The sequence below is a fragment of the Crotalus tigris genome, unplaced genomic scaffold (assembly GCF_016545835.1).
Source record: "Crotalus tigris isolate CLP2741 ecotype Arizona unplaced genomic scaffold, ASM1654583v1 scf7180000020347.5012614909:4044961, whole genome shotgun sequence".
NCBI classification, from domain to species: Eukaryota; Metazoa; Chordata; class Lepidosauria; order Squamata; family Viperidae; genus Crotalus; species Crotalus tigris.
This window is the reverse complement of record NW_024097978.1, coordinates 3,685,150-3,705,062: the sequence shown is the minus strand read 5'-3', so window position 1 is coordinate 3,705,062 and position 19,913 is coordinate 3,685,150. Positions and strand designations below refer to the sequence as shown.

The following is a 19,913-nucleotide window of genomic DNA, read 5'->3' as shown; positions in this document are numbered from 1 at the left end:
TTTAATTTATGCTGCCTAATAATGTGTAATAAAATTTAAAAATAAACTTTAGGGGAGTTTGTTTTTAATGTTCAAAAATAAACTTATTCCTGTGTATAAAAGCATTACTTAAGATTTATGGACAATGCAATTCATTCATAGTTTGAAAACATCTTTCACCAAGCTATTTAATCTTTTGAAATGCCTGAATTTTCCTAGTAACAGTAATATGGCACATTAGAGTGACCTTTCTTTCTCTGAATTAGAAATTTAGTGTATGTAGCAAAAATGGACATTCTGAAGCCACCCATAAATTAAACATGGGAGTCGAAGTTGGTTATCTTAGGGAATGATACACTCCATAGTTGGAATGCAGTTTTCATTGACTATTTCCAGAAAAGACATAGTGTAGTATCCTCAAGTAATGCTTCTGACTGAATTATATAAAGGCTGACATTCCTTTTAAATTGTAAACACAAGGTCGTCCTAAATATCAAGAGCTGGAGTTCCATTCTTCCTATTTTGTCATGAAAGCTGGGAGGTGATGATTGAATAGTAGCACTGGTAATTTCTTTTTATTTATCTGGCCTTAGTGATTATGGTAAGGTTCAAGGATCTGCTGATACTGATTTTGTATGATAGGCACTAGTGCTCTTCTCTATCATGTTTGCTGATTGCCACTCATATGTGTCTGATGGAGCACATAACATGCAATCAGATCCAAATCTGATCTAAAATTAGCACTCTACAAAGGTTTGCAGAGGCTGGAAAGAAATTGGGAAGGGCAATGCTTAAGTTTAAAGAGAATTCCAAAACACTTTAAACTTTGTTCCTACAGTCAATTCCAAGGCTGGAATCATTGAATCAGGAGAGTGAGCCCAAATGGAACAGACTGGGATAAACCACTATTGGTTCTTTCAGCAGTGTCAATGCTTGGAGGGTTCTTTTCCACAGAAGGACCTAAAGATGTGAAGACCGTTCTGTTGGGCCTTCTTGGTGAACCTTGGTAGGCGAGGCACAAGAGAAAGAGGAAATATCCATTTGCAGACAGCAATTTAATTCTGTAGTTTGAATGTTGTGCTTATAAATCTTGAAGCCTGACACAGTAAACAAGAAAAAGGGACATATGTTGCAGAGAGACTATGACAAGGAAGACTGCCTTCTGATACTACAGGGCAGGGCCTTTCCCAGACTAACATCTCCTGTGCTCAAAGTATAATTTTAAAGGGCCATTAAGACATCTTGAAAAATAAAAGCTTTTATGGTCATTGTGGAGAAGACAACAGAATTCCTCTAAGGCCAAAGTCTTTTTATATGACAAATAAATTAATCCAAATTTATAATCAAGAAACTGGACTGGAAAATGTTTTAGAAAAATCCTGCAATTCAAATGAAAAGCGACCCATGTAAAGTGGGTGGATTGTTCAAATTTAGTAGGTATCACAGGGCCAAGTTAATTAAAACATAGCTAGAATTTATTTAGGCTGTAATATCGGTAGCACGTCATCTTTAATGGACATAATTAACCAAATACTTTTATCTATACAAAAATATTCCCTCTTTCCTGACATGTACATATGCTTTCTTCCTTCTTGCATGCCATGATTATCTATATATCAAAATGTATTTTTATGAAGTTCACTTTCAGTTGTGCTATCTATGAGAAACTATTTTGTGCTAAACTCCTTTAAAATCATCCAGCTATAGCTATAAATTAATGTCACATATATTCCTTACAAACTTCTAAATAGAAGTGAAGATGATTGAACAGTATTCCCCAACCAATTAGTATAACTGTACATATGCTGACAGGCAAGAGTGGAAAATTTCCTACTTACCTTGTGAGGTATTAAAAAGCATCTATTTTAGATCTTCCCACATTTGATTATTTCAAAAGGCAAGGCATTTCCCATAATTGGCAAATTTCTGCAGCATACCAAGATAACTAAGCAATCTGCTGCTCTTTGCTATAGTTAGGCAACCAGAAAACAGTCCAGGGAGCCAGGGAGCTAGGAAATCTTCTCTTTTTCTAAGTAAGAAATAGCCAATGATTGGCAGAACTAAGAGTCACTGAAGTATAACTTCATTTTCTGATTTCTTTTAGCTTCTACAGCACAGTTACTGTAAAATGGAAACTTCCAAGAAAAACTGAAAAATACATTTACAGAATGACAGTGACTGAAAACATGTTTTAAAAACTGAATTTTCTTGAAATCACAAAGGAAAACTGCCTGAAAAACAAGCAATTTATAGATCAAAAGAACAATTACAAATCTCAACTTTTGGTTCTGGAATAGGGATATACCTTTTCCTTAGCACCAGAAGGCAGTTATGAACTAAAACTAATTTAGGTCTCCAACCTTCTTCAAACAATTTGCCTTATCTACCACTAATAAGGGAAGAAGTGCTGGCACATAAGCTCAAGATGCACTTCAACATCTTTGTAAAAGGAAGACGAATTCTGAGAAACTAAAATATAAAACTTTGTAACCAAAAGATTTTTAGTATGAAAATCTTTCCTATTCAAGGCCTCTACAGGAGAAGCATAACATTTGTTTTAATTGAAATTATGTAGCTTGGAGAAAGTTTGTTTGTAATGTATTGATCCAATACTTATTCAAGATCTTCTGCTAGAATTGTTAAGGAATGATGAAGATTCTAGTGTTTCCAGTTCCTTTGCAGTTAAATGCTTCATAATGCAACTTACTTGAATTTTCCCAATTTTGGTTTTCTTTGCTTCCAATTCATCACAATGAAATTAAAACATCCAATAGCAAGATTATACTATAACCACACAATCCCAAAAATTTCTTTTTCAAAGCAGAAAAATGGAAAATACAGCTCAGGTTCAAAAACAGAAAAGAAATACATTTTAATATTGATTTAAGTGATAGGGTAGAATCTTCCCACTGCAACTGGCTACATTTCCCCAAATGAAAAGAATAAACTGAATCTGACATTTTAGTACTGAATGCCAGAAGCTCAAACTGAAGTTGCAAACAAGAGCATAACAAAATACAAAGCAAGAGCTCAGCAAAATAGGCTACAGTTCTCATATGTTGTTAGGAAAAAGCCAGGTATTTGCTGAATCTTTACAAGGCTCCCCCAATAAGCCATGCTTCTTGGTGTTCTACAACACTCCTTTTATAAAGATGACAGTCATGTCTTTAAATGTGTAAGAAAAATACAGTTTTAACCATCTTCTGTCTTGAGTAATTAATTTCAGCAAACCAGCTGAACCGTTTTCAGAACAAAGCTTATTTCTTTAAATAGTCACCTTTAACAATATTAAATGTTTTGTTCCTCCACTGTGCTAGAGCCAAGGCATGTTCTCCTTTCCCCATGAAATGTATATAATCAGAAGAAGAGGGAAAGATGGTATAACCCATTTGGATTGTCACCTACATCTGTCAAGGAACATGACATCAGTTGGCCAAACTTAGTACAAATAAACTACCCATAAGACTGATGTCTGTGTATATTCCAAAGATCAACAAGGCCAAACCTGCTAAATCAAGTTCAGAACTAGACAGAAATCACCTCCAAATTGGAAAAGCAATATGGTACTGATGCAAGGTATTGCTTAAACTTTGTCCCTCATCAGAAAAGCAGAAGGATCAGACATGCTGAAGAAATTTTTGACCTTTGGAAGACCATATGAAGCCTCCTCCCCCCCCCCATTAAAACTGAGTACTATTTCCATCCCAAAGAATGCAAAGTAGAGATATAAAATAAAAACACACAATTTGACAATCCTTAGGAAGTTATTAATTTGTTGGACAGGGTACAGCACGTATTAGGAAAAAGGAAACAAAAAACCAAAACTCCAGGCCTTCTTTCCTTATTTGGTGACAAGAAAGTGCAAGAAAGGGTTTCCTGGGTTTTGTTCAGTTGTCAGATTTTTGCATATCTGTGTTCTGGCCAAGACAGGGGGCTTTGAGGCTTTTCTGCAGCACATGCGCATCTGCTGGTTCTATCCTTTTGTAGTAGTTCTTCTTTGTTTCAATGATCTCAAATCCAAATTTTCGGTAGAAATCAATTGCTGACTCATTGCTAATCTGAACATGCCTAGGACAAAAAAAAAAACAAATAATATACTGGAATTTGGTTACACATATTAGCAAAGTATACATTTAGGCATCAGAAAAACAAATGAAAAGAAAGACATAGAAAATGGGTGTTATCAAACAAGTTATGCCAACACTCTGGTGAATGTAATGGGTAAAAAGCTTTTTTCCCCAACACTAAAACCACATAACAAAAAAGTAGATCTTTTTGGCAGTTTCATGTCTGCAATGGCAATTTTGGAAGAATAATGATCAGATAACAACCTCGGTCCAGCAGTAGAGGAGGAAAGTTCCTGCTTTGTTTCCCTAGCTGGTCTTTGTCTTTTTGCTCTCGCAGATGACACATGCCCAGCCAGACTGCTGAAGTGGCCGGGGCTGGGCTGGGCTTTTTACAGCCCCAGAGATGCAACATGTCAAAAAGCCCCTTTGCGCCATGCTTCTGGGCCAGGCTGGGGCTGGCCTTCATGCTGTGAAAAAAGAAAAGCAAAGCAAAAAGAAGTCCCAGAGCTATGGCATAGCAAAAGGGATTCAGGGGCTGCATTTTGCTTTTTGCCCCAAGTCCAGCCCAGGAGCACAGCAGCACAAGGGGGTCTGGGATACACCACAGCTCTGGGGCTGCTTTTTTCTTTTTTTCAGGCAAAGCACAGTCCTGGCCTGGCCCTGCAACCCGGATAGGCATGCCTCTTCACAATTCTAGTTATACGTCAAGGATTATCTGTAAGCCTGCAAAGGAAGCTTATCACAGTTAGGCTCAATCCACCCCATTCTTTGATTCCAAAACATGACCAAACTGACAAAGGCTCTCCTTATCCTCTCCTAAATTTTCAAACTAAAGTTTAGAATTCCCATAGAAGCAGTACTCTTTTCAACTTTAATAACGAAACCAACCATTACTATTCTTACTCTAAGAATATTAAACATGAATTGTCTGTTGCACTCTTCATTCCAATGACGTACAGCTATTTCTATGGAAAGATCACAGATAAAAATGGTAATCAAAATAATAGGTAATCAATGTATAAGTGGGTCATGTTGACAATAGAAGTGGAAGAAGACTGGAACAATGCCTACACTGACCAATGGCTACAGTACTCCTGGGCCTACAAACCTGCCAGCTGCACCTATAGAGGAGAATGGGATCTGTTCCTTTACAAAAAAGTTGGTCAATTCTTGATCTAAGCTTATTCTTCTTTGAACATTTGATTTTTTTATGCTTCTCTCAGTACTAAGTAGAATTAAAAATGAACACAAATAATTAAATCCCCTAATGCTTATATTGAATAAATCAACAATATTTACTTACAGATAGATATTATCAAAGGTGCCATCTTTTTCACAGATGTTTAACACATGATTCAACATTTTAGTTCCTGAAAAAGAATTGAGAAAGTACAAAAGAAAATCATGTTATTTCTAGTCTTTTTCAAATTTTGTAAGATCATATCCCAAGACCAGCAACACTGCTTCTGAAATCAGAATCTCAACTCCAATATTTGAGATTGGGCTCATTATTTAAAGAAAAAATTAAGGATGCTTTTAGAAAATAGCATCAAGTATGTTAAATTATTGAATTTATTAGCTGCAAGTTAATAGTTTGATAAATAACCCTAATAAGTAACTGCTTCCATTCTAAAAACTTATTCTTCATATGATATATGAAATTTGGCTTTTCATTGTACACCAGCATCTTGTACTATTTCATTTTTGGAACGAGTACAGAAATAAGTACACTTTAAAGCTCAAGAGTCAAATAAAGGCCACTGAGTATTTGCTAGAGCCTTACCTATTCCTAACCGTCGGTAAGGGGCCAGACATCCAAGTGTCATGATGTACAATCTTTTCTGATTCTGAGAATGATCTACTCTACAGCACACTGCGCCCACAGCAATATCATTGAAATAGGCTATCAAAAAGAAATGGGAACAGAAAGAAAGCATATTTACTTCAGTTTCATATATATACATCATTCCTTTATTCTTTGCAACAGATACTGAAAAAGGTGCATGAATAAGATACAAGACTTTTTAAAATTTCATTTAATATATTGTAAGCCAATTCAAATTTTGAATTGAATCAATTCAAACAAGGCCTAAAACTCAATAAAACAGGCTGGTTAGAAAGGTTGCATAGGAAACTTTTTTTGAGGAAAAAAATTAACTCTGGACATCAAAAACAAGCAGATTACTAGCTTTTTATGTGCAGAAAATACATTTTGTAAAGGAGTATTCAAGACCAAGAACAAAGTGGTATAATCAATGGGACAATGGAAAGACATTTCCAAAAATAGGTACAGATAGATATTTGTGTGTGGTATGTGTATTTCTTTGACCCAGTGTTGATGGCAGGTGAATTAATGCCTGGGCAAAGTCCCTGAAGAAGGCAAGATTTCATTAGTGATTCACCCTTGCCTCCTTCATAGAGCTGAGAGACAGCCACTGGCCTAAAGTCATCCAAGCTAAGATAGGACTGGGAGTCATGAGCCCCTGGTTCATAAGTTTTCAGTTTAATATACTAAAAATCAATCAAAAATCTGTGATGAAAAGCTAAAAACGGAATGTTTTCAATGTTAGATGGAATACTCAATTATAGCAATGGAGAGTATATTGCAGTAGTCTACCTTAGAGACTGTAAAGGCTTGGATGAAAGCTAATTACTCGCTATGGCTTCAAAAGAGTACCTGAAGAGGTATTGAAAAAAACAGGAGAAGGATATGATATGTTCTCTAATTGCTCCAGTGTGCAGGACATGGAATAATAGTCTTAGGTTAGAGGAAATACAGAATCCAGTCAAAGATTGGGAAAACAGTTCAAAAATGTAAAATATCACATGGACCAATATTGTGTCTAGCCTCGTGTGAAATACAATTAAAGAAATACATGAAAAATATGTTCAATAACATACATAGCATTAGATGATTTAGCTCTAACCCACTAAATAAAGATCAAGAACTTATACCCAGTTTGGCAAGCTCGCCGACCTCTAACACATCCTTGTAGAACTTGTCATTGTAGCTGACAGGAAAGATGACTTGGTTTAACCTCTTCAACTGCTTAATGTTGTGTGGCGTCACATCACCCAGTTCGATCCGGCTACTGGAACAAATCAAAATATGCTCAATACCTCTAGGAATTTCACTTTTATTAAATTACACATGACTTAATAGGACAGACCACTTCAATATCCCTCAAATGTTAAATATAATTCTCAGATACTTTGTAATTTTATATAAAACAAATCTAAACTGTTATTCGGAAAAGGAACTGTGGCTATTCTGATTAGCAAGAACAACTAGAATATATGAAATAATTCACAGTTACTGTTATTTATTTGACTGTCTTTATTACTTTATAAATAACTCAAGGTGGCGAACATATCTAAATACTCCTTTTTCCTTCTACTTGCCCTACAACAACAATCCTGTGAGATGAGTTGCACTGAGAGAGGTGACTGGCCCAAAGCTACCCAGATGGCTTTCATGTCTAATGCAGAATAATACTGTTAATTCTTGTGACACTTACCATTAGCACATTAAAAAGAATCCAACTATCCCATTTCTATGTCACTAGTTCCCAGTTTCTTTTCATTTAGCAAATACGTAAGTCCCCCAATCCTCAATGGCTTTGGTGTCTATTAACATCACAATTAACTTGCTATATACTATCAACAGCTTAAACATTCTGGTTAAAAAGATCAGTCTTCCTGCACTATATTAATGCCTCAATTCCAATGACAGTTTGTTCTATAATAAAGGTTCTGCAATAGAAATGTTAGATGTTTTTAAATCAATGGTGGATGCATTCTGGGAGCAGGGTTGCAAAAGTTCTGGGATAAACTGTACAAGAATAAACTGATGCAAATAACTTGGACTATGCTATATGGCCTTGGACACTAAGATGAGCATACTGAATCAGGCTCTAAATGCTAGTACCAATCTGGGTAACTGTTTCAATCAGAATTAAACTTATATCTCCCAGAAATAATATTTATTACCTATGCTACTGCATTATCAGTCAGTTGTAATTTCCAAGTCATTTTCAAGGACAATTCCAACCCTACATATAGATCTCTTACACTGAATTGTTGTCTGGTTTCTCCTTCAGAGAAGGGTACCAAAATCCCAACATAAGTTGAAAAAGGTCCCGAGACATATAGAAGCTGCTGAGATATTCAATTCTGAGCTTTCAGGAAGAATAAGTTCTTCAAACTTATACATGATCATTTCCTGCTGAGTTAATATAGGTATTAAATTACATGTAACACAAGATGCAACTTTTGGAACACCCCCTCCCCCTGTGAATTAAACAAATAATCTTCATTCTCCAAAAGCAGAATAAAACAGTACTTCCAATGCCCAGCTACCTCAAATACTCTAAAAGTATACCATGGATGATAGCAACAAAGATAGTGAAGGATTCTATAGTATCACTAGAATTACATTCTCCCACCTTTCTTCCTTTGACAATTTTGGATCTGAACCCAATTCTCTGAACTGAACAACAGAGATAGTGATGTGATTTTAATCAGTCTAGAAGAATAAGCCAAGATCCGGCTCTTTCCCAACCTTCTCTGAAACCCATTAAAGATACTGTTCCTCCACAATTGGATAGCATACACACATTTCATTTTGAAAAAAATTTCTTGCCAACCAAATAAAAAATAATAAAACATGTCACTTTACAAAGAAAGCTAAGTACCTTTCAGCATAATATGAAGCAATATTAACAGTATTTTATGACACTACTAATTGAATGAAATGTCTAAGTTTACATTATAAATTTTAATCATCACACACAAACTCTATTTGAGGAAGAACTTCCTCCAGTGCATGCTTTGGAGTGCAACTTTTCCAAGAGCAGATGAAAGAAGAGAATGTCAAAAGATGGAGTTCTGAGATAACTGGGGGGGGGAAACCAGTGGAGAGTGTGGTACAAAATCTAGTATGTCTAGGATAGATCATCTAGATTCTGTGAGCGATGAAGACCCAGAAGGTAAAACAGTAAACAACTGATGATCTGTTTATGCCTTTCTGAGGCCTCCTTCTTCCATCCCTTTCAGCCTGAAACAAAAAGGCTGAAAATGTTTCAGCTTATCTTTTCTGTTAATATTATCACATTATTGCAACATTGGAAGAGATTAATCTTTGTTCCTTCCAACGACATCCACTGCTAATTTATTTAGTAGAATATTATCCAGTACTCAGAATCAAGTTTACAATTGATTTGTAAAAACACAAAATAAAAAGTTAGGTAAATGAAACATATTATTTATGATAATTATATTTGCTCTTAAGTTGTTTTAAGATAATTTGCTGAGTTTGTTTCAACAGGCTTCTATCTCTCTGAAAGCTGTTACACTGAAAATCAACAAAGACAAATTTGTAGATGATATTACACTATCAGCTGAAAACTGAAGTCAGCAACATAAATGGTAAGATGAAGAAATGGTACATGCCGAACATTTTTCTTTCCATTCAATAGTACACACCTCCTTCTGTCTCTGAAAACTTCTTATCTTCAGGAAAAAGCAGGAATTCTAATTTCTGATAAGCAGCTGATTTCAAATAACGTGTTTCTGATTATAACTCTCTAGAGCAGGGTGTCAAACTGCCAGCCCGTGGGCTGGATGCGTCACACAGAAGCCACTCCCATCCCATTGCCAGCAATGGCAAAACAGTCCCGATATGTTGCGTGACGTCACGAGTTTGACATGTCTGCTCTAGAGGATCTTTTCATGTTAAAGTAGGCTAAACTCTTTTACTTAAAAATATACTTAAATAAAGGCCTTTAAATAAATACTGCAGTTAAAAGTCAGATAGTTGTGTACAATTTTTTCTGGCATTATTACTCAGAAGCACTAATTTGAACAGCAGATTGACAGTCTAATGCTAATCGCACTGGATCATAAGCAATGCCCAATGATGGCAATGCTTTGAATTAAACAGATTCTATTACAAAAAAATAAGAATTTAAGGAAAAATTATCTTTGTAACCAAGTTCAACATACAGATAAGATGTGGCCCTACTCATAATGCAATCTCCTTTGCCTCCAAAGTGCAGCCACCCAAACATTGCCCACTTCATGAGGCATCATAGGCCTTTCAGAAATGAGTATTATTCTGGATGTTAATTCTTTTTTTTTTCACAGCTTACTATGTCCCTTTTAAAACTGAATTTTAAAAAGTAGAAAGAATCAGGACGTCTGATAAATGTTAAGGAAGTGCTTGTGAGTTAAGTGATCCTGAGATGTTACGTCAGGAATCATACCTTTGCCAGGTATCGCTTTATAGCTAGGGCAGTTCCAGCACACACATAACACAGCTGCATCTATAAGCTCCTTTCAGATGCTCAAAACATACAAGTACAGATAGATATATACACACATGGAAACAAATAAAGCACTAAATATAACATAGTATAGAACAGAACTATACTTTTCAATAAAAATAAATAATTAGTGGATTTCTTCCATACATAATTATGCAGTATTAAACTACAGCTTTAAAATCTCATTTAAACCCCCAATAGTAACTTTAAGACAAAAGATAGAACCGAAGAAATAAAAAGCATCAAGAAAGATAAAATGCATAAAAGACTATTTTTCATTTCTCACTCAAAAATAATTTATAAATTGAGGGGTCCTTGATGCTCTCTGAGCTTGGTTGTTTTCTTAAAGAGGTTTCTTTACTCAAACATCATCAAACAACCAAGCTCAGAGAGCATCAAGGACCCCTCATTTCAACCCTGAGCTACAAATATTTTCATTTATTGACAACTTGTAAATTACATATTCCAGATACAATACAATGCTAGTGTACCTAACTATAGCTTACATTCATTGCAGCAACCATATTAATTACAAAACTTTGCAGAACACACTATCTTCCCCAAACAGACAGCTTCCATCAATAATGGAACATATTGTCAACGACATGCTCATTAGACATGAAAAGACAATGAAGGGAAAAAGACCTACACGAACTAGTGAACCAGTCAGGTATACTACCCTCACTGAATCAATCACTATGTTGCAGACAACAGGAATAGATACCTGAAGACAGAGAAGACAATCTAATGACATAAGTGGCATACGAAATTTCTAATTATTGTTTTACTACCTAGGATTCTATACCATAAAAGTTTGAAGCTTCAACAGCTCTTATGAGATTGAGTGGATAAGGAACAGTCAGCTTACTGAACAATATTTCATGTAAGTAGGCAGTACTGGTAAAATGTTTACAAAATTATCAGTATTTTTGTAGCTATTTAATCCATGAACTTTTTTAGCAATTGCTATAGTCCAGTGATGGCGAACCTTTTAGAGACTGAGTGCCCAAACTGCAACCCAAAACCCACTTATACATCGTCGAGTGCCGGGTGGGTGTGGCCAATTGGGTGGGCATGGCCAATTGGGTGGGCGTGACTGCAGTGGTAACAGCAGACTGAGTGGGACTAAAAAGTTCAATCAATCAATTCCAACTTTGCAAGAACTTTTTTTTTCCCACGAGAAATTGAAATTGACTGATTGAACCTTTTTTTTTTTTGCACATGGCGGCGGAGGCCTAAAGCAAAAATGATTTATAAAACCCAGCTGAAGGCCTAGGACTGAGGCAACGACGCGGGTGCCCACAGAGAGGGCTCTGAGTGCCGCCTCTGGCATCCGTGCCATAGGTTCACCACCACTGCTATAGTCTGATGTGACACAATGATATGCCATGTTTGTTATTGTCAAAATTTATATTGTATCAACATCTGCATATACATCAACTGATAATTTACATTAGAATAAAAAACCTTTTCTTCACTACCTGTTATTCCCTTAGGACAGACATATCAAACGCACGACTTCACGTGACATCGCGTGACATATCAGAACTTTTTTCCCGTTGCTGGCAATGGGGTGGGCATGGTTTCATTGTGAGGCGTCCGGCCCATGGGCCGGCAGTTTGACACCCCTGCCTTAGGAAATCAGGGTTTAAATACCACATTTATGTAAGACAGAATAAAAACAGAGTTGAATAAGATTAGAAATGACATATATTTTAACTATAATAGTTATTTCTAGAGCCACCATAATCTCAAACTTCTGAATGGTCGAGCCCTTCTGGGCATGATTTCTTCTGATAGTGCACAGCTATCACTTTTCCAAGTTCAAATTAGCAGGTCTGACTATTATTCAGATATTATTATTCTACTAGGTCTAATTTCTATAAATATTTGATGCAGTTTCTCCTCAGGTCAGGATCTCTCTTGTGTTGTAAGGTCTAGTATCATTATAATTTATGTAAATGTATTTGAAAAGTGCAGAGAAAATTATTTGGTATGCATTATAGTACCATGAAGTCAATATATGCTGTCATCTTTGAGCAAATCCTGTGGCAAGTTTAAATGCCCCTTCCTCATCCTGATCAAGTTTTTTTCACATTAAAACTGTAATCTCTCAAATCTGGCATAACTTTCTTGATGAACAATATACCTTTATTCAATTTAAAATCAACTCTGTATTTATAAGCTTCTTCAGAAACATCTGAGCTGAATTTTCTCTCAGCCAAAAATATCAGTAACTTCCAGTTTGAGAAACTTATTTTATTAAGTATTCAACAAAACTTTAAATGCTGTATTTGTTACTTTCTTGTAAAAATAAGGGATCTTAATCATTGCTCAGGCACAGTTCTATAAAAGAAGCCTCTTTGGTTGATTTAATGGCCCCGGGGCTATGTTTACCTGACAAACTGAATAAACCAAGCCAGTTTAGTTTACTATATTTTGGAAATTCAGCCCATGTGGTTAGTTTGCAGCTTAGTGTTAAATTAATAAACTACAACTAAGTAAGCATGGTGTGAAATCTTAGCCATATATTTATAGTCACTCAGTCTTTGAAGTATGACATAAAGCTGAAGGTAGGTGCTATCCATTACAGTGCTGTTTATTCTTTTGCATTGCTGCTGGAAAGCCCCAGAAGTCTGGTCAGTATAATATGAAAGTTCTGCCAAGTGAAGCTTCATCCATCTTGAAATCTTTTTTACTAAAGTCTCAAGGAATATATTTAGTTTCTCTCAAGGATATGATTCCAAAAGACTGCCTTTTACAAGAAAGAAAATACCAGCTTCTTGTCTACTTGATGAGATACCAGACTGAGCTTTAAAGGATTTAACCTTTGAATTGTTTGAAAGTCTAGTAATCTGTCAACCTTCTGGCTGTGACGAGAGACATGAAATATCTGGATGGTACTAAAAGATTCTTATTGTCTCTTTGGGGATATAACAGAATAACTGGGGTAAAATGGTACGAACATTTTTCTCAGGCTTTTAATGAGGTATACATTATTATACCTGTTGAAAGAGGATAATTGTTTAAATTATGAAGTGACTTGATGGGGAGGGAGGCTGCAGAATCAGAACTGAATGTTCAAGATAAGTAAAATTCAAATATTTGAGAGCTGCCCTGTTTCCAATCTGAAGATATAATACCCTACAAAACCTTAATTTTGCCTTATGAATTAACAAAGTTGCCTCCTCAGCAGTGGGAAACATTTGTACTCTGGATATTGTTAGTTCTTTTTAAACCACAATAAGTCAAAGTAAAGGAAGAGATACACACAGAGGCATTCCACCAAACCAATTTTATTTCAGTATTTCAATCTATTGAGTTCAATCTTTATCCCCTTTTTATCTCATATTATGATCTTAAGCTTCTCTCCATTACAACGAGATACAAAGAAGACTATGTTATGTAACTAAAAACAGCTACACAGATTATTGAAAACTGACTGCTCGGCACCTGGGATGGCACAACATGTTAAAATTATTTGAAGTACAGGAACTCTGCATTTTCAGACTTTTCTTTCGTTATTAAAGGAGGCTAGGCTCTTTTTTTTTACTGGTGCGATACACCTTTAATTGGGACGTGATTCACTTTATGGTGCAATTCCGCGCACGCTTCCTGGGACCGAATTCAAAAAGCTCGCCTCCCCCTCCCCCGCCACAGCGCCTCACTTCTCCCCCAAAATGTAAGGTTATGTATTCCCTGAGCCAAGAACAGAGCCCGCTTCGTTTTCATTCCCCTAAAAAGGCAGGTGAATGACTTCTAGCAGTTGTTAGACCAGAGAAACAAAGAGATGCCGTCGCCGCTAAAAGCCCGAGATAATAACCCGGGGTTCCCCCATTCGCTTTTTAAAGGATCCCTCGAAGCGACCCCACGGATGTCAGAGATGAAAAAGAGGCGGCAGCGCCGGTCCCGCACTCACCCCTTCATAGCTGCTGAGGGCCCAAGATCTCGATCCAGAAGTGGCAGTCAGGCCGCTTCTGCCGCCACTCCACATGGGCCTCAGACCGTTCCGACCGTCCGCGCGAGTGTGCGCGTAGCCCCACCCCTTTTCCTGGCTCAACCTTTCACCCAACGCGAGGTAGGGTGACGCAACGTGACGTGCGACGGCCACCCGCTTCAGACGTAACCGAGTCCGCTCCTACGCTAAACGTCACGCAGGACCTCCCCTACGATTGGCTGTGAAGGGCGTGAGACTCGCACTTTCATTTACATGGTTCATTTCCGGGTTCAATGTGTATTAGGACCCTTCTGGCAAAATAGAGCGTATTCTTTTCTTTTTCGAAAGAGTTAACCAAAAGACGACCAAAATGGGATGCGCATTTCACTTTAAAAAAAGGTTTTAATAAAGTAGATGTACCATAATTATATTACAATTTTCGGACGATTTCTACATGGCCACGAAGAGTTGCTTACCTAAAATAAAACCCGTACTTCAGCTTAATATGTTTTGTTGTGTTTGTCCCATACAGTATGAAAAAAACCGGTTAATCAGCGTATGTAACATTTTACGCTGTTTAGGTCGTGACTTGAATTTAAGGCATTTGTAGCTTATAATGTTTAGTTACAAATTTATACAAAAGTAGTTTTTCAGAGTTGCTAATCTATCATGTGGCTAGGTCACGATTTACAAACCATAGTGAATGGTTTGTAAATCACATAGTGACTGAACCAAACAATCATGTAACGGCTTAACACAATATACAATATTTCACTGATTAATATATTAAAGGAACATAGGCCTGAATCCAGGCATATTTTAAATTAAACAAATGCCTTGTCTATAATTTGTAACCATGTTTCTTATTAAGATAAACCTAATAAGAAACCATAGATACAAATTAGATTGCTGTATATCTAATATCCCCTTTATGGATTACTGCCTTGTCGTGGCGAAGGGGCTTGCGTAACTCAATGAAGCTATAAGCTATGCCGTGCAGGGCCACCCAAGACGGACAGGTTATAGCAGAGAGTTCTGACAAAATGTGATCCACTGGAGAAGGAAATGGCAAACCACTCCAGTATCTTTGCCATGAAAACCCCATGGACAGTACTAAAAGGAAAAAGATATGACGCTGGAAGATGAGCCCCTCAGGTCGGAAGGTGTCCAATATGCTACTGGGGAAGAGCAGAGGGCTAGTACTAGTAGCGCCAGAAAGAATGAAGCGACTGGGCCAAAGCCGAAAGGACGCTCAGCTGTGGATATATCTGGTGGTGAAAGGAAAGTCCGATGCTGTAAAGATTTTTTCTCCATAGGAACCTGGAATGTAAGATCCATGAATCAAGGCAAGCTAGACGTAGTCAAAAAAGAGATGACAAGACTGAACATCGACATCTTAGGAATCAGCGAACTAAAATGGACAGGAATGGGTGAATTTAACTCAGATGACCATCAGGTATACTACTGTGGGCAAGAATCCCTCAGAAGAAATGGAGTAGCCTTCATAGTCAATAAAAGAATAGGAAAAGCAATACTGGGATACAATCCCCAAAATGACAGAATGATCTCAATTCGAATCCAAGGCAAACCATTCAATATCACAGTAGTCCAAATCTATGCCCCAACCACTGGTGCTGAAGAGGATGAAATTGACCGGTTCTATGAAGCCCTACAGCACCTTATAGAATTAACACCAAAAAATGATGTCCTTATCATCATGGGGGATTGGAATGCTAAGGTAGGAAGCCAAAAGATAACCGGAATAACAGGCAAGTTTGGCCTTGGAGTACAAAATGAAGCAGGGCACAGGCTAATAGAATTTTGTCAAGAGAATACGATGGTCATAACAAACACTCTTTTCCAACAACCCAAGAGACGGCTCTACACATGGACATCACCAGACGGTCAACATAGAAATCAGATTGACTATGTGCTCTGCAGCCAAAGATGGAGAAGCTGTATACAGTCAGTAAAAACAAGACCAGGAGCTGACTGTGGCTCAGATCATGAGCTTCTCGTTGCAAAATTTAGGCTTAAATTGAAAAAAGTAGGGAAAAGCACTAGGCCACTCAGGTATGAACTAAATCATATTCCTGATGAATATACAGTAGAGGTGACAAATAGATTTAAGGAACTGGATCTGATAGACAGAGTGCCTGAAGAACTATGGATGGAAGTTCGCAACATTGTACAAGAGGTAGCAACTAAAACCATCCCAAAGAAAAAGAAATGCAAGAAAGCAAAATGGCTGTCTGAGGAAGCTTTGCAAATAGCTGAGGAAAGAAGGGAAGCGAAAGGCAAAGGAGAAAGAGAAAGATACACCCAATTGAATGCAGAATTCCAGAGAGTAGCTAGAAGAGATAAGAATGCCTTCTTAAATGAACAATGCAAAGAAATAGAAGAAAACAACAGAATAGGGAGGACCAGAGACCTCTTCAAGAAAATTGGAGATATGAAGGGAACGTTTCATGCAAAGATGGGCATGATAAAGGACCAAAATGGCAGAGACCTAACAGAGGCAGAAGAGATTAAGAAGAGATGGCAAAACTACACAGAACTATACAAGAATGAGCTTAACATCCCAGATAACCACAATGAGAGGGTCACTGACCTCGAACCAGACATCCTAGAATGTGAAGTGAAATGGGCCTTAGAAAATCTGAGCAACAACAAAGCTAGTGGAGGTGACAGTATTCCAGCTGAGCTATTCAAAATCTTAAAAGACGATGCAGTAAAAGTGCTACACTCAATTTGCCAGCAAATTTGGAAAACTCAACAGTGGCCACAGGATTGGAAAAGGTCAGTTTACATTCCAATTCCAAAGAAAGGCAATGCCAAAGAATGTTCAAACTATCGCACCATTGCACTCATTTCACATGCTAGTAAAGTTATGCTTAAAATCCTACAAGCTAGACTCCAGCAGTATGTGGATCGAGAACTACCAGAAGTACAGGCAGGATTTCGAAGAGGCAGAGGAACTAGAGATCAAATTGCCAACATACGCTGGATCATGGAGAAAGCTAGGGAGTTCCAGAAAAACATCTACTTCTGCTTCATTGACTATGCAAAAGCCTTTGATTGTGTGGATCACAACAAATTGTGGCAAGTTCTTAAAGAGATGGGAGTACCAGACCATCTCATTTGTCTCCTGAGAAACCTATATGCGGGTCAAGAAGCAACAGTGAGAACCGAACACGGAACCACTGATTGGTTCAAAATTGGAAAAGGAGTCCGGCAAGGCTGTATACTGTCACCCTGCCTATTTAACTTATATGCAGAGCACATCATGAGAAAGGCAGGGCTAGATGAATCAAAAGTTGGAATTAAGATTGCCGGGAGAAATATCAACAACCTAAGATATGCAGATGATACCACTCTAATGGCAGAAAGTGAAGAGGAACTAAAGAGCCTCTTGATGCGGGTGAAGAAGGAGAGTGCAAAAGTTGGCTTGAAACTCAACATTAAGAAAACCAAAATCATGGCATCCGGCCCTCTCAATTCCTGGCAAATAGATGGGGAAGAAATGGAGGTAGTGACAGATTTTATTTTTCTGGGCTCCAAGATCACCTCAGATGGGGACTGCAGCCAAGAAATTAAAAGACGCTTGCTCCTGGGGAGGAAAGCTATGGCAAATCTAGACAGCATACTAAAAAGCAGAGACATCACCCTGCCAACAAAAGTGCGTATAGTCCAGGCCATGGTTTTCCCAGTTGCAATGTATGGCTGTGAAAGTTGGACCATAAGAAAGGCTGAGCGCAAAAGAATTGAGGCCTTTGAACTATGGTGCTGGAGAAGACTCCTGCGAGTCCCTTGGACTGCAAGGCGTTCAAACCGGTCAGTCCTAGAAGAGATCAACCCCGACTGCTCTTTAGAAGGCCAGATCCTGAAGTTGAAACTCAAGTACTTTGGCCACCTAATGAGAAGGAAGGATTCACTGGAGAAGAGCCTAATGTTGGGAAAGATTGAGGGCAATAGAAGAAGGGGACGACAGAGAATGAGATGGCTGGATGGAGTCACCGAAGCAGTAGGTGTGAATTTAAATGGACTCCAGAAGATGGTAGAGGACAGGAAGACCTGGAGGAACATTGTCCATGGGGTCACGACGGATCGGACACGACTTCGCAATTAACAACAACAACATATCTAATATATACTGATAATATACAAATAAGATTGCTGTACAATCAGGCCAGGAATGTATTTACAAGGGAGATCAGGGCAACAAAGAGAAGCTATTTTGAAAAACTGAGGAATCAGCTATCAACAAACCAACCACCAAATGTGTGGAAAAGCCTTTAAAATGTTACTGGCTACAGCAAACCGCCTTCCCTTGCTGAAGAGAATTGACAATTGGCAAATGACCTTACTGTAAGTTTGAGAGCAATTCACTGTCGGATACACCAACAATAGTCTCCTACACCTGACTCCATCTCTTTGCCCCACTACCTCTGGTGATCACAGAAAAAGATGTGCAAGGTCTATTTCACAGACAAAAGCGTGGAAAAGCACTGGATCAAATGCCCCCCATCTTTACCCACATCTTTAATAAATCACTGGAGATGTGTTATGTCTCTTCTTGCTTCAAACTTTTTACTATCATCCTGGTGCCCAAGAAACCCTCCATTCGGGAGCTGAATGACTAGAGTGATCGTTTTGACATCTGTAGTTATGAAAACTTTGGAAAGGTGCTGGCCCACCCAAAAGACATAACAGATTCACTGCTAAGCCTCTTGCAGTTTGCTTACTGTGTAAATAGATTGACAGATGATGCTGTCAATATGGCACTGCACTGCATCTTACAACATCTTGAATCCCCAAAGACCTATGCAACGGTCCTTTTTGTAGACTAGCTCGGCATTCAATACCATCATTCCAGAAATCCTTTTCTCTAAATTGACTCAACAAGCTGTTCCTGATCATAGATAGATTATAAGCTTTCTAACAGATAGGAAGCAGCAGGTAAAGCTAGGTAAAATCACATTGAATGCCTGTTCAGGAGCCCCCCAGGGCTGTGTGATCTCTCCATTACTCTTTTCTCTCTATACTGGTGACTGTATTTCAAAGGATCCCTGTTAAAATACTCAGGTTTGCACATGATACAACAGTCATTGATCTCTTTTGACACAATAATGAGTCTGCATATAAAGGGAGGTAGATCAACTAGCCCTGTAGTGCAGCCAAAACAATCTGAAGTTGAACACTCTTAAAACTGTAAAGATAGTAGATTTTAGAAGAAGCTATCCTATTCTACTGCCTCTTGCAATATATTAGGCAACACAGTATCAACAGTAGAGACTTTCAAATTTCTATAAACTCCCAGAACTTGAAATGGACACCTAACATTAGAATCATTGTTGAAAAAGCCCAACAAAGAATGTTTTTCCTACTATCAACTCAGAAAGCTCAGCCTGCCGAAGGATCTGCTGATATAGTTCTACAGAGGATTTATTGAGTTTGTCATTTGTACCTTAATAACTGTCTAGCTTGGCACAGCAACCAAGAAGTACAGGTTACAGACTTCAATGGATAGTTAGAACTGCAGAAAAAAAAATTGCAACCAGTCTACCTTCCATTGAGGATCCATATCCTGCACAAACCAGGAGGGCT

General features: G+C 37.8%; 1 protein-coding gene across 2 annotated transcripts; it reads right to left on the bottom strand.

Moving 5' to 3' along the window:
• Positions 1 to 1,436: 1,436 nt before the first annotated feature.
• NAA50 (N-alpha-acetyltransferase 50, NatE catalytic subunit) lies at positions 1,437 to 14,444 on the bottom strand. Of its 2 annotated transcripts, none has more exons than XM_039366683.1 (5): positions 14,289 to 14,444; positions 7,002 to 7,138; positions 5,830 to 5,949; positions 5,350 to 5,416; positions 1,437 to 4,047 (listed from the first exon to the last, which is right to left on the bottom strand). In XM_039366683.1, the coding sequence occupies exons 1-5, from the start codon at positions 14,294 to 14,296 to the stop codon at positions 3,867 to 3,869; spliced, it is 513 nt and encodes a 170-aa protein (XP_039222617.1). In that variant the 5' UTR covers positions 14,297 to 14,444; the 3' UTR covers positions 1,437 to 3,866. The 2 variants fall into 2 exon arrangements, with proteins under 2 accessions (XP_039222617.1, XP_039222618.1); XM_039366684.1 differs by having other exon boundaries at positions 7,002 to 7,135; positions 14,289 to 14,443.
• Between the last annotated feature and the right edge of the window lie 5,469 nt (positions 14,445 to 19,913).